The 14,454-nt window shown below is 36.2% G+C and overlaps 1 protein-coding gene across 1 annotated transcript; it reads left to right on the top strand.

Moving 5' to 3' along the window:
• The first annotated feature begins 5,160 nt into the window (after positions 1 to 5,160).
• On the top strand, positions 5,161 to 14,442 carry LOC145570100 (potassium transporter 7-like). The gene is made up of 10 exons (XM_081629092.1): positions 5,161 to 5,662; positions 8,435 to 8,663; positions 8,796 to 9,044; positions 9,161 to 9,211; positions 9,622 to 9,882; positions 10,459 to 10,511; positions 10,619 to 10,733; positions 11,514 to 11,768; positions 12,834 to 13,356; positions 13,496 to 14,442. Exons 1-10 carry the CDS (start codon positions 5,390 to 5,392, stop codon positions 14,028 to 14,030), a joined length of 2,544 nt encoding a protein of 847 aa, XP_081485218.1. The 5' UTR covers positions 5,161 to 5,389; the 3' UTR covers positions 14,031 to 14,442.
• The last annotated feature ends 12 nt before the right edge of the window (positions 14,443 to 14,454 follow it).

Below are 14,454 nucleotides of genomic sequence, written 5' to 3'. Positions count from 1 at the left end.
TTTACTTGAAGATATATGTTAAGAAATTAGTCTAAAAACAATAGCATTTAGATCATTAGATGTAAAAGAAATTAACTAATGCATGTCTCAGTAGAGCTTTGCAGAGTTGACTGGTATTGGGGCCATTCTCGGGTTTCCTGCACTGAACATAGTTTCCTTTAGGATAGGAGAGTTTTTTTGTCTAGATTATTTGTGAGTAATGGTAATTTACTCCAATCAACCCCTGTAGTTTGCATAGTTTATAAATCTTGTTATAAACAAATAATTTGTGCTATTAGGTAAAACTGGGGAAATTTCTGTTTGTCAGGTGAAAAGGCTTTAGCTTCAGCTGAAAAATCTTCGGGTTCAGAGAAGCATAATGATCCTGAAGCGACCAGTTTCTTGCTTTGCAACCGGGTCAGAGTTTACTCCTATGTTCCAGAAATAGCTAATCTTCCCAAGGGGGTTACTGTGCTGCAAGTTTGTGAGAACAAATGGGTTGCTGTTAGCCTGAAATGAGAAAGGCAAGTAATGAAGTAATGATTAATTTTTACTGTGTAACTTATATTTTTATCTGGGAATCAGTTAGATTCTTAGATAACCTCTCTTTAACATACATCTGATTGAAAAAAGACATTGAGACTTGTTTTTAATGTTTAATGAAGAACCAGGTGTGAACCTTATTTTCTCTGATGCAGTTTTCTGCTGTTTCATATCATTATATTTAATCATCTATGATCAGTTGTCTCTAATTGTCACCTTAATTTGAGATGATGAAAGTATAATTTTAATTATTAAGAAAATCAAGATGGTGTTCCAAGCCCAGCTCGTGCTATATCCTGGGTAATCCTGGATGCACCAGCATTATACTGGTTTGAGGACAGTAATCAGAGTTCGAGTTATTATTAATGAGTATAACAAACTGTCATTATTAAGAAAACCATAGCAGTTATTGTTTTATTGCTTGAAATTGCTTGTTAAGGTAAGAATTGTCAGCGATTTCAGATGAAATCTGGTGCGATATACAGGTCAGAGGATGCATTTCTGGACTATTTGAACTTTCTTGTGTCCATCTTGAAGTAGTAGTACTCCTGCTGCATCTCTTTTTTTGGGCTTTAGAAGCTTAGAGTTCGTGATGATCCTATTCCATAACACTTTTCTCTTCAACCTTGGTGAACGATTTGAACATTTTGATAGCTTGGAATCCTAGAACCAGAAACAGAATAACATAAACAGCAAGCCTTTTCTGTGTTCCTGGTTTCCTTAGCTCCTTAAAAAGCTCACTACGACCCCCAACCTGTTTACGAATCTCATTTAACTCGTGTTTTACTTTGCTTCCCACTTGATCCTTGGCAGGGGTCTCATCTTTTTCTTTCTTCTCCATTTTATCCTCCTTGTCTTTCTGCTCCATCTTTCCCTCTGTAGGAGCTTCGTGTTGAGGCTGAGGCGCAGGATGTTCTGCTCCTGCAGCAGTTTTCCCTTCATCATGTTTCTGTTCAGTTGTTGCTGGCGTGCTCAACTTTGGTTGCCTGATGTAAAGTATGCCTCCTTCAAACTTAGCAATCATATCCTTCATATCAATGTTTGATGGCACGTTAAATTCCTTGTGAAAACGCTTCCATTTGTTGTCCCCAATTGGACGTTCTCCACTTATTTTTAGGATGCGCGAAGTGGTTAATTGAACCTTAAGTTGCTCCTTCCTAAAACCTGTTGGGGAGTTATCCGGTTACCTGCATGCATAGCAACATGCTGATAAATTCATCATTTAGAAAATATAAAATAAATATATCAAAACTTTCAGATAAACCTTCGACCTTTACCTGAAACATACTCGTTCTCAGACTCATCTTGATCATCTTTGTAGCCCTCATCAGTTGTTTCAACAGTAGTAGCAGAGTCATACTCATGGTCTTCCTCATCAATCACAAATGGATTCTGTGAACTTCCAACAGCAGCAGCAGCAGGATTAGGAGTCGGGGCAGGAGTAGGAGCAGGAGCAGCAGGATTAGGAGTCGGCGCAGGAGTAGGAGTAGGAGCAGGAGCGGGAACAGGAGTACTCATACTCGTACTCAGACCATTGTTGTTATCAGCCCTGTTAAAGTGCAAAGTGCTCGTACAAGTAACTTTGTTTGAGCTAGAAGATGTATTACTTGTAAAGTGAGAGCCCTCCCTTTCGCAACTATTCTTCCCATCGAATACAAAGACTTTAAACGACGAATCTCCAGCATAACGAAACACCACAATGTCACCAACTTCTATTCCGTGATCATTCACAAACTTCTCCCATTCGTCTGTGAATTTCGTATCAATTTAATTTTTGGCTGAGCTTGAACACTTCACTCTCCATTTGTTTTCATTTGGTCCGATTAGTGTACACCATGTTGACAATTCCTCTTTAAAACATTCAATAAACTTCTGAGGAATTTTCTACCAAAGCAAAAAAAAAAAAAAAAAAAAAAAAATAACAAAAACCTGTGATAAGTGGGTAGTAATTATGTAACAAATTTTTAACTTGAGGTCTTCAACCATTTGAAATTTCATACTTACTAATGCACAGTTAATATGATAAGTTTAATACTCTTTCTATAATCAATTAATCATCCTTTTACTAAATTTATAAAATAATCTGGAGTAATAATAATTAGTCTTATAAGTTATATATGTATTCGTCACGTTATTATCACATTATTGTCTTAAACTCTAACTAACGCTAACACGTTTTAATTTACATGCATATGTATACATTATACATGCATCATATTAGTTTTAAACTCTCAAATTCTACGTAACAACAAACAATCGTATAATAGAAAATAAAATTAAACTATTATACTCAATTACAACACGGAGAAATAGCAACATATATAGGAGATCATTAGAACTCTTATCTTCTGTATTACTACAAGGAATATGATCATCAATTATGGACAAAGTGAGTCCACGTTCATTATATTGGAAAACTTAATCCTGGTGATCGACAAGAAAAGATAACAAGAAAATTCTTGGAGAGCACCTGTACGTATGCTACCAGAATTTGTTGGGTACTTCAAAACACTACAAACAATCCTATAACCTATACACAATGGCAAATTACATTTCAAAATCCACCAGATTCAAAAACAACGAGGTAACCCAATCCCAGACTGAAAATTTGGACTCAGCTCATCAACCATTATTGCGGGCAATTTCATTATATTCACTATTGCGGGCAATTTCGTTCACCACGTCTAATGTTGCAAAACCAGCATATTGGCAAACCTGGTTTATTATATTGGTTGCTAGGACCAAGGATTCTGCTGTGACATAAACAAAAGTGGATGGCTGTTCATGAATGTTTATATAAGCTTTGGACCATTGGCGAATAAGGCGGATGTTGTTTCTCTCCTGCCCGATGATCTTTCTCGCATGGGAAGAGAGAATAGGAATTCTTTTAGCTCTGATTCGGACCTGATTGAGTATTGCAGCAACGGCAACCGCTCCTCCACCTCTGAAAATTGTGCCGGGAGGATTCATCATGTCACGGTCACCATCCACGAAAGCCCATATTAAGCGTTCGCAACTTTCCACATTAGAAGCACTCCCAGTAAGGAAAACTTGGACAGTTAATAGCATGCCGTCATCAATAATTGCAACTCTTGTGTTTGATTCTTCTTGAATCACTTCTCGAGCTTGAGTAATGATGGAGAACATAGAACGATGGACAAAAATCTGAAATCAAATTTGATGGAAAAGTTAACATAGCTGAATAATTTCACAGTAAAATTAAATAATTTAAAATCTCATATCAAAATTTATCAATACGCTAAAATTATGAAACATGCAGTAAGCTGATATTGAAGAAGGCGGTTCAAATTTTACACTAATTACCTCCTTTCTCACATCGGAACAAAACTCGGATTGAATGAATATGATTATACTTGAAACTGAATTAGAGGCAGACAAAACAGAGTATCTAGCATTCTAGCTACGTAATCTCACAGAAAATTTCAACAAATTCAAAATATCAACACCAAAATTTATCAATACATTACAATTACAAGCTTATATTGAAGAATGCGGTTCAAATTTTACACTAATTACCTCCGTCGGGGGCTGCAATCGGAACAAAAGTAGGATCGAATGAACCGAAGGTAATAAAAACTCCATTGTTAGCCGCCATTAGTGATGAGAGAGAAAACGCAGAGAAAATGAAGAAGATGAGACAGAAATTGCAAAAAATGAAGAAGATGAGAGTGGAATTTGAAGTTTTGTTATGTAAAAGTGATGAATGAGTTTAAAACTCTGTATTTATAAACATTTTCGCGCTATAATTTTAGGGAAGACTATTCAATGGCTACAATAAAATTGTAGCTATTGTAATTAGTTTTAATCTTGACCCTTTATTATTAATGTTCAATCTTGTCCATTCATTCAATTGACTTTAATTTTTATTTTTATTTTTTTTTTAAAAAAAAGTTTCTTGATTACAAGTAAAAAATAAAAAAAATAAAAATAAAATAAAAATAAAAACCTGTTTTACAGTTTCTAAAGCGAAAATTATGAAATTTGCCATGTATGCATATTCTTGAAATTTCTTAGTTCAAATGATTCTCCCATCTCAATTAAAAATCAACATTTGATTATAGTTTATCAACAATATAAACCTAATTACCGCATTATATATTTTATAGCTCTACAAGGCCCATAATTTTGCATCAAAATTATCAAAAAAATGAATCATCCTCCGATTCATTGAAGAAAACCAGAAAAAGGGAGGAAAAAGAAGAAGATGATGATTAAAAAAAAAAAATTGTGAAATTTGTCTATAATTTTCCAGAAACCAATCATATGATATCAAAGATGGAAAAATTGAAAACATCAAGTAAGATAAATTAGAAATTTCATCCTTCTTTCGACCAAAATTTTTGATATTAAAAAAGTTTTTTTTTTATTTATTTTTTTTTTTTATTATTTTAAAGTCAACTAAATGGATGGGTATGATGAATTTTATTAATCTCAGGGTTGTGATTCACTCAGTTATAATGGCCACAATTTTATTGTAGCCATTTAAAAACTGTCCATAATTTTAGCGTGATTTTTTTGTTTTGTTTTGTTTTTGTTTTTGTTTTTTTTTTTTTTTTTTAACCAGCGTGAAATTTTTATTTATTTTTTATTTTTTTTTGCAAAATTGTATTTATTTTTTTGTTTTTACAGTGAGAAGTAAGAACATTTTCTCTCTCTCTTCTTCTTCCTACATTTTTTTTTTTCCCAGAATTCAATTCCACCATAATTATACTTTAAGCTCAATTGAAGCATCAACTCTTCAATTTGAACTCATTTTATCGATCCCCAAATTCCGCAAAATCCCTAGGGTTTGAAGCTGCACCAATTTCGTGAAATCACGTCGGAAATTAAATCGATTCATCGTTCAATGGCGGAGGAAGACGGCGAGGAGAGAGAAAGTCTTGTGAAAACCGATTCAATGGAGTCTCGTTGGGTGTATCAATTCGACGATGAATCAGAGATCGGAGTTGATGATGATGATGAGGAAGATGATGGAGATGATTCAGGATCGAAGAATGGCGAAGATTCTGAAGATGAAGAAGATGTTGTTACGCATAGATTGATTCGTACTGGTCCTAGGGTTGATTCTTTCGATGTTGAAGCTCTTGAAGTTCCTGGTACTCATAGACATGATTTTGAGGTTCCTCACTTTCTCTCTTAATCTTCCATTTTCATTGGTTTTTTGTGATTATTATTGATGTTTAGTGTTTTTGTTTTGCTTGTGATCATACTGTTTGAGGTTTCGTGAAGAATTTAGGATTAATTTTCCTGTTTTGTGAAGAATTTAGGATTAATTTTCCTGTTTTGTTGTTTGAATGTTTCAAATAATACTATAAATATTGGAGTACATTAGAATGAACTGTAACTTAGATGATTTGTATGTGCTTCTCTTTATGGAGTAGAAGACGATTGTTGCTGTTGTTTCATTAAGGTAAATTAGTTGCAAGGAACTTTGGTTTTCGGTCATAGGCTGATTGGGGTAATGCTGTTTACGTCGACTCCATATCTGCGTGGGGCAGAAGTCCTAGTAGGGTGTATTGGAAGGGGCTGTTAGTGTAACGATGGATATGTTTGGAAATTAGATTGTTTAATCCGTTATGTATTTGGAAGTTGTGGCTGGTATTGCGGTAGAGTTGTACTTTGGGATTGTTTTAGGAAGCAAATCAATCTGGCATTTACATCAAATTAGATTTCGGAACAGAGGAGAAAGATCCAAGAGTGGATTAATAGTTGATAATCCTTCCCCATAAAGCTAAATTTTGTCTTTATCAGGATAATAAATTTCAGTAAAGCTGAATCGTGCTTTTCCATGGCAAGTCGGTAGAACATTGCTGCTCCTCTTAATTTCAAAGAGCTAAAGAAGGTTCTTTAGATTAGGTTCTTGCACCCACAAATGGGTACTCCATCAACGACGTTCCAAATCGCGCACCACAACGAACCGGGACGAGTCCGTACCGCGTTTTGGGACATACGACCCAGTACGGGGAACGCGCTGCCGTCCCGCGTTCCGTGCAACGTTGTGTTAAACTTTGGAAGGTTGTGTTTTAAACGAGGAAGAAATTTGAAACTGTCCCTTGTCCTGTTACCTTCTCTCATCCAGGAAATTAGATCAGACAAAACCAAACTAAACCTCAATAAAAGCAAACCGGAATTCCAATTCTAGGTGAAGAGAATAATTGTTCAATCACTTTCATGAAGGTTTTGCTTGTAAAGAAGCATGTAACTTGTCCAAATAAAACACAAAATAATTAGCATTTTCTCCTTAATTGCACAAGCTATTTCAGGGAGGCTATCACTGCTAGAATTTAAATTGGAAAAGCATTTTGGAGTGCTACTTTCCGGCAAAATAAAAGCAGGGGACAATCAGTAAGACATGCAATTTCATCCAACATAAAAAGTCTTTGGAGGGTCATACAGCCGTATGTGTAACTCAACTTGTACATAGGCTGTTTCAAGAGAGCTACAGAGTACTTAACATTGTTGCAAAATGAAGCTGTTATGCTCCCATTGCCTGGTTCCCTCTTCACAGGGCAATGAGACAAAGATAACATCAAGTTACTTGATTAGTTATGCAACTCTTTCACTATACCTAATTTAGAGAAACAGCTGAAGCACTTGTAGTCCTTGCCTTGCCATAAGTTTGTAGAGAGACAATTAGACTGTAGTAGATGACCTGCTCTGGCCCCAATGTTAGAAATCTCATTATTTTCTGATCAAATGTAGGAATTGAATCAAACAGAAAATCCACTAATTGATTTCAGGACTTTTTATAATAAAAATCAGCAAAGCAATGAATTAAGTCATAATATTTTTGGGTCTTTAGTGAAGCTGTACTAATGATTCTCTTCGTTTGCTGATGCAAAGTAACAAGAGCAGTGGTATTACTGGTATTCAGGGCTTCAGGCACATTGGCACGATTGTCTTATCTATTCTGATAAAAAGCATTGTTAGCTCTACTCGTTAGAATGTAGGATTCGTAGGTTTAACTCCAGGTAAGTTTGATTGCCTTCTTGTTCTGTCTCTTATTTTCAGTCTACTGCCAATTATATGTTTTATTTCCTCTATCCCTCAAATATTTCCCCATAATCCATTTTTTTATGTCCCTTTGAATTTGTCACATACCATAAGTGGGTATGAGTAACCACTCCTTTCATCTCACAAACTTAATATTGTTCCCACCAATTTTCTCTTCCACCAACTCACATGCTTCAACTTTGCCTTCCCTTTAATAAAGTGAAACATTGGGCTATGGGGCAATCTTTGGGAAACCTATAGAGTAATTTACTCCGTAATCAAATGATCTTAAGATATGCTGAGGTATATGTCTGTCTGCTGCCGATTTGAATGGGAAATCAGTAGCATGATGCATTCTGGGGGATAGTCACCCTCGTATATATCAAGTGGTTCTTTAAGATAAGTGTTTTCTGATGCTTGCTGAATGTTCTATTTATTTTTTTATTGTTGAGAACTAGAGATTAGAGAATTGGTGTAGTCCAGGTATGATACTGTTATGGTAGAGGGATTTGTCTCGTTTCTCATTTTCCACACTTTAAGCCTATACTATTACATTATATTGAGCCCTTAAAGACAATGTAGGCTTCAAAGTGCTAGCTGGTTCCCCATACTCCATAGATTTAACAATGCGTTTGCCCCTCCCCTTATTTCACTTTGGGCAGGTCCTTCATTCAGGCTCTACGGACTTGTAAATTATTATTATTATTATTATTATTATTATTATTTTATTTATTTATTTTATCATCCGTATTGAACTGGATGGTTGGACCATTATTCCTAGGGTGAATAAAGGCATGCCTTCTGTTAATACATTATGATGGAACCAACCATTGTGTGATCATTGACATTGAATTCATGATCAGAAAGTGAAATTGATTTCTGAAAGTCTTATTTGCAGGAATTTGGTGCTTGGAGGGATGTTGTACTTATTTTCCAGACACTTGGGTTTGTGTTTGGTGATGTTGGAACTAGTCAATTATACACCTTCAGTGTGATGTTTGACAAAGCCCCTATCAAAGGAAAAGAGGATGTGCTTGGTGCTTTATCGCTTGTTTTGTATACCTTAATCCTAATTCCTCTAGTCAAGTATATACTTGTTGTTTTATGGGCAAATGATGATGGTGAAGGTATATCTTTTTTGTTACTAGCCAAATCTCTTTGGACTTTTTTTTTTAGATCTCTGTTTCAAGCTTCATTTTGCTATTTTCTGCATTGACTAATCTAGACTTTCTTTTCTTTATTGGCCTGTAATACTGCAGGTGGTACATTTGCTTTGTATTCATTGATTTGTAGACATGCAAGGGTTAGTCTCAATCCTAATCAACTTCCATCAGATGCTCGTATATCAAGCTTCAGGCTAAAGGTGCCATCTCCAGAGCTTGAGAGATCTCTTAAGATCAAGGAGCGTCTGGAGAATTCCTTAGGCTTGAAGAAGCTTCTTTTAATGTTGGTTCTTGCTGGTACCTCCATGGTCATAGCTGATGGGATTGTTACCCCAGCAATGTCAGGTGCTTATGCTGCTCCTTGTGCTTCCCTTTGTGCTTTTTTGTTTGCTTTGTCATGTGGGGATTCGTTTTATGGAACATTTAACTTTACTGATTTTGTTTCATTTCCTCCTTCTCAGTGATGTCAGCTGTTGACGGTTTGAAGGTTGGAATATCTGCCATAAAGCATGGTATGTCCTTATTGACATTTATTCTTTCTCGGAAAGCTTAATTGTAACAATTGTTATTTACCAGTCTTGCCCATTTTTCATACTTCATTTTTGTAGTCTAGTACCTGTATGCTGTATAGTCACATCTGTTGGTGGCTATTCGGTTCTTGGTATTTCTATTTTCCTTGTAATGGCAAATATTACAGCCATGATAATGCCTTTCTTTATTTATTTCTTCGAATTGCAAGCATTTCCCCGTATCATATGTTCAGTTGCATTCATGCTAATATACTATTGTACACTACTTGTAATGGTATCCTTGCTTGGATCTGCTTCTCGTAGTTTGTTACATCTGCCGGCTTGAATGGTGTATTTTAGGCTTAACCCAACCTTACAGCCTGCAATGATCTTTATAATCTTTCTTTGTGCAGAGGAAGTTGTGATGGTTGCTGTGGCACTTCTCATACTCCTGTTCAGCCTGCAGCGATATGGTACCAGCAAAATGGGATTCATTGTTGGCCCTGCTTTATTCATATGGTTCTGCTGTCTGGCTGGCATTGGAATCCACAACTTGCTGAAGTATGATCGAGATGTCTGGAAGGCTTTTAACCCTATCCACATCTACTTCTATTTCAAAAGGAACAAAATAGAGGCTTGGTATGCTCTTGGGGGTTGTCTCCTATGTGCAACAGGTATTTACATTTAGTATACCGTTGATGAGAATCATGAGATGATTACTGCTATCTTGTGCTGGATCTTATTTGATTTTCCCAATTCATTGATGGTAGATTATTGCACTGCTTATTTGTATTGCGCACCCCCACCCCCCCCCCCCCCCCCCCCCCCCTCCCCAAAAAAAAAAAAAAAAAAAAAAAGCCCCACCTACTCACATACACACGGCTACATTTGGTTCTTTTTTAGCTAACTATTGACCTCTTCCAATTATTGTTGCTTGATTTAAATGTCTTTACTCTTTTAAAAGGACGGATCTGAAATTTGCTCCTATGGTCTTTTAAACTTACTTGAAACTTTAGAATTAAGATGACTCGTTTTTTTAACTTATAGACTGGATTTGAATAGAAAAATTCAATGTATTATAGCAGAGTAGGTCAAATATGCTCCTCTTGTCGTTGCTTGATGTTAGGGTATCACAACATTAGAACTACTACCTAAGCTGCAAGTTTGAAAGTATCTTAACTTTGTAGTGGTATTGAATTTATTGACCATTGTTCAAAATCACTTAATTTACTTGAAAAATTGCTGTCCAGGTTCTGAAGCTATGTTTGCTGACCTTTGCTACTTTTCAGTGAGATCAGTTCAGGTAAAGTGGCTTGGGCTATTAACCACTTTCTGTGATTTATTGATTTTATAAGAATATAAAATTGAATCATAAAATATCTCACTGATATTTTTGTTGGTTGTTTGCAGCTCACTTTTGTGTTTCTTGTATTTCCATGCCTCCTTTTGGGATACCTTGGCCAGGCAGCATACCTCATGCAGAATCCAGGAGATTGCGCCCAAGCATTTTACTCATCTGTACCTAGTAAGTTTTATCCTTGTACCGTAGCTTTGCTGTTCATTCAAGTATGTTGGGCATAATCTATTATATTCTCGGCATTGCATCATTAGCCTTTCAACTCAGGCTTCTTTTGCACTTCAAACTTAAACAGCAACCTTTCTCAAATAGAATGAAGATTTGACTATCTGAGAGATGTGAAAGAAGCCTTAGCTTTATTTGTTTTACTACTATAATACTTTTTGTCTTGTGCATGTTCTAGCCTCGTGTTCTTACCTTTGATTAAGCATTGGCGTAGTGTTTTCCATATGGGCTACTTTTTTTACCACCAGGGAGGATGGGGATTCTGTTCATTAATATTACTCCTTAGTAAGTTTGCCTGGGTTTGCTCAATGTGAGTTACTAAAATACAAATTCTATGGCCTTTGTTTGCTAGAATGGTCATGGTTAATTTTCATTCGATGACCTATATAGATGGAGAAGCTATTGTTGTCCCTATGCTCCTATCAGTTGGCCCTAGTGTTTATGTGTGCGTGTGTGTGTGTGTTTTTTGTCCCTTTGGTTGTTCTTTCCATTCTTACTTCTTTGCAGCTGATTAGCAACTCAATATGTAAGCTTTCACTAGGATACTACTACCCTAGGTACCTTTCGATAGCATGGTATAGTTGGAGCTATGTAGGTTCTTTTTATCCACTTGGGGTTGGGTGAAGGGTGAGGGTGTTATCTGTAGATTAAAAAGCATTTTCTTCTGTTACATATTACTGGGAAAAGAGACACTTACTAAAAATGTTTCATTTGCCTTTTCAGGTGGTGCCTTTTGGCCTGTTTTCATTATTGCTAACATTGCCGCACTAATTGCTAGTCGAGATATGACTACTGCTACATTTTCGTGTATAAAGCAATCAACTGCACTTGGCTGCTTTCCTCGACTTAAAATTATCCATACATCTCGAAAATTCATGGGCCAGATCTACATTCCTGTTCTGAACTGGTTTTTGCTTGCAGCCAGTGTGGTGTTGGTCTGCTCTGTTCCGAGTATTACGGAGATTGGGAATTCATATGGTAATTTCTTATTCCATGGTCTCTCAAATTGCTTTCCTTTTGTTATTTGTCTTTCTTTGTGCTGAAAAAGTGATGAAATAGCTATGAGTATTAAGGCCTGTTATATTGGTTTTCTCTGGCACTGGTCCAAAAATGTCTTTGTGAATGTAACTGTAGAAATGAAAATATTTTTGCTGATTAAACATATAAAAAATAAAATGCAAGTGATGTGTACCAAACTTCAGATATTTAGGTGATTGTAGAAAAGTCGAACAATGGAGGAAGGCTGACAGAGCTGAACTGAGAGTGAAACTTGATCAACTGAGAAAAAGTGCTTGTTTTTATTGATATCTTAGTTTGATTCTTTTAAGGAGTATGTTGGAATAGGGTTGATTAGATTGTCTGGTTGAGCCTATCGAGTGAGAATAACTAAATAAGGAGTTCACGGTTGGTGTTTTGATTTTGTGTTATTAATATGTGGATATTATTACTTAATTGCTAATCAAGCCTGTTAAGTCCGATCGGCTGAAAAGAAGTACCTGTTCCTTCTTTCACAACCTTGTGTAACCCTAAGATTGGTAAGGGGTCATATGAATTATTCTGGTTTTTAGAAAGGATGCAATGGATAGATCATTAGTATTGAGCTCAGGGGTCTAGGTCATGGTAATTTGGTGGACGAGTCATTTCTTTGGTGGTATGGTATGATGCTTTTTTTGGAGCTTATGTTGCTTGAGTAGAGACAGCAACGAAGAGTAAGTTTGTTACTTCATTAACTGTTGGTGGTATGGAATTTCTACAAGAATAATACAAGATCTTGTTGATGGAGCAGAATCATGATTAACTGTCATAATTCATATTAGTAGTGCTTTCATCTTTGTTTATTCTACTATTTCTCTATTGTATGTATATTTCAATTCATTGGTAATTCCATTTCATCTTGGTTCCAGCAATAAATGAAGATGAAATGTATCTATGCTTATTTTATCTCTAAGTGTTCAAGTTTAAGTTTCTTAGCTCCATTTTTGAATCGAATTTGCAAATTCAATTCTAATAGGGTTTTTTTTTTTTTTTTTTTTTTTTTGGCAGGAATTGCTGAGTTGGGAGTTATGATGATGACAACAATTTTGGTAACCCTTGTTATGCTTCTTATTTGGCAGATAAATATCGTTACTGTTGTGGCCTTTCTTGTTGTCTTCATGGGGATAGAATTAACTTTCTTCTTCTCAGTTTTATGGTTTGTGGGTGATGGAAGTTGGATCATACTGCTATTTGCTGTTGTTATGTTTCTTATGATGTGTGTATGGAACTATGGGAGTAAACTGAAATACGAGACTGAAGTCAAGCAAAAGATGTCAATGGATCTTCTCCGACAGCTGGGCCCTAATCTTGGGACCATTAGAGCTCCGGGTATAGGCTTGGTTTATAATGAGCTAGTAAGGGGAATACCAGCCATATTTGGTCATTTCATAACCACCCTTCCTGCTATTCACTCCATGATTATTTTTGTCTGCATCAAGTATGTCCCAGTGTCGATGGTGCCACAGAATGAAAGATTCCTCTTCCGACGTGTGTGCTCAAAGAGTTATCACATGTTTCGTTGCATTGCCCGGTAAGTTTATTTTTTAGTTGAACATATGCTCCTTTGCATTTTCATGAAGATATGTTCTCTTGCATTTTCATTTATAAAAGTATGGTCAGATGCTGCTACGTCCTTGGAGTTTGAGTCAAAATGGTTTGATAATGGACAGGTATGGGTATAAAGATGTTCGCAAAGAGACTCATCAGATATTCGAGCAGTTACTTATTGACAGCCTTGAGAAATTTATTCGCCGAGAAGCACAAGAACGATCTCTAGAAAGTGACGGTGACGGGGATGACTATACAGATTACGAGGAAGAATCTTTTTCAAATTTCCTTGTTGCCCAAAATGGAAGTTCCTTTTCACTTGGCGTTCCTCTTCTAACAGATTTCAATGACACAAATGTGCGCATTTCAGAGCCAAGCACTTCTGGAGGGATGAAGCCAGACACTCCATCAGACACATCTGATCCAGAACAAAGTCTTGAGAGGGAGCTGTCCTTCATTCATCAGGCTAAGGAATCCGGGGTTGTTTATCTGCTAGGTCATGGTGATATTAGGGCAAGAAAAGATTCTTGGTTTGTCAAAAAGCTTGTTGTAAATTATTTTTATGCCTTCTTACGGAAGAACAGCCGCAGAGGAACTGCAAACTTGAGTGTGCCTCATTCTCATCTAATGCAAGTAGGCATGACGTACATGGTTTGAATGTGGTGTAGGAATAGTGAGATTTTTGTATATCATCAAGACTGAATCAAGGAGGTTGGAGCTCTCAAACAAGCCTTTTGTGCTTACAAAAGTGGTTATCAATTTTTTGAAGAGTTATGCCCATGAGACTCAAGTGACTACTCCTTTCGACTTGATTCTCTCTCTTCGCAGTTTTGAATATGTAGAATTTTGGTAAGGTTCAGAAGTCATGCAGTGTCTTTAAATATTAAGAGAGGTGTATACTCAATAGATACTTGTAACATGCCAATATTCTTTCACCCGTAGAGGAATTTTTCTTTTGAGAAAGTATTTTTTACTTGGCTCAATTGGTTCCTCATTGATCCGATGTGGATGCATCTCTAACAGTTTGTAAAGTTGAGTTTGATCAATATATTTGGCTTTTCTTTGTGTCTTTGCTAGAGAA

The sequence above is a fragment of the Chenopodium album genome, chromosome 12, assembly GCF_948465745.1.
Source record: "Chenopodium album chromosome 12, dcCheAlbu1.1, whole genome shotgun sequence".
NCBI classification, from domain to species: Eukaryota; Viridiplantae; Streptophyta; class Magnoliopsida; order Caryophyllales; family Amaranthaceae; genus Chenopodium; species Chenopodium album.
The sequence above is the reverse complement of the archived record's forward strand: the minus strand, read 5'-3'. Positions and strand labels throughout refer to the sequence as shown.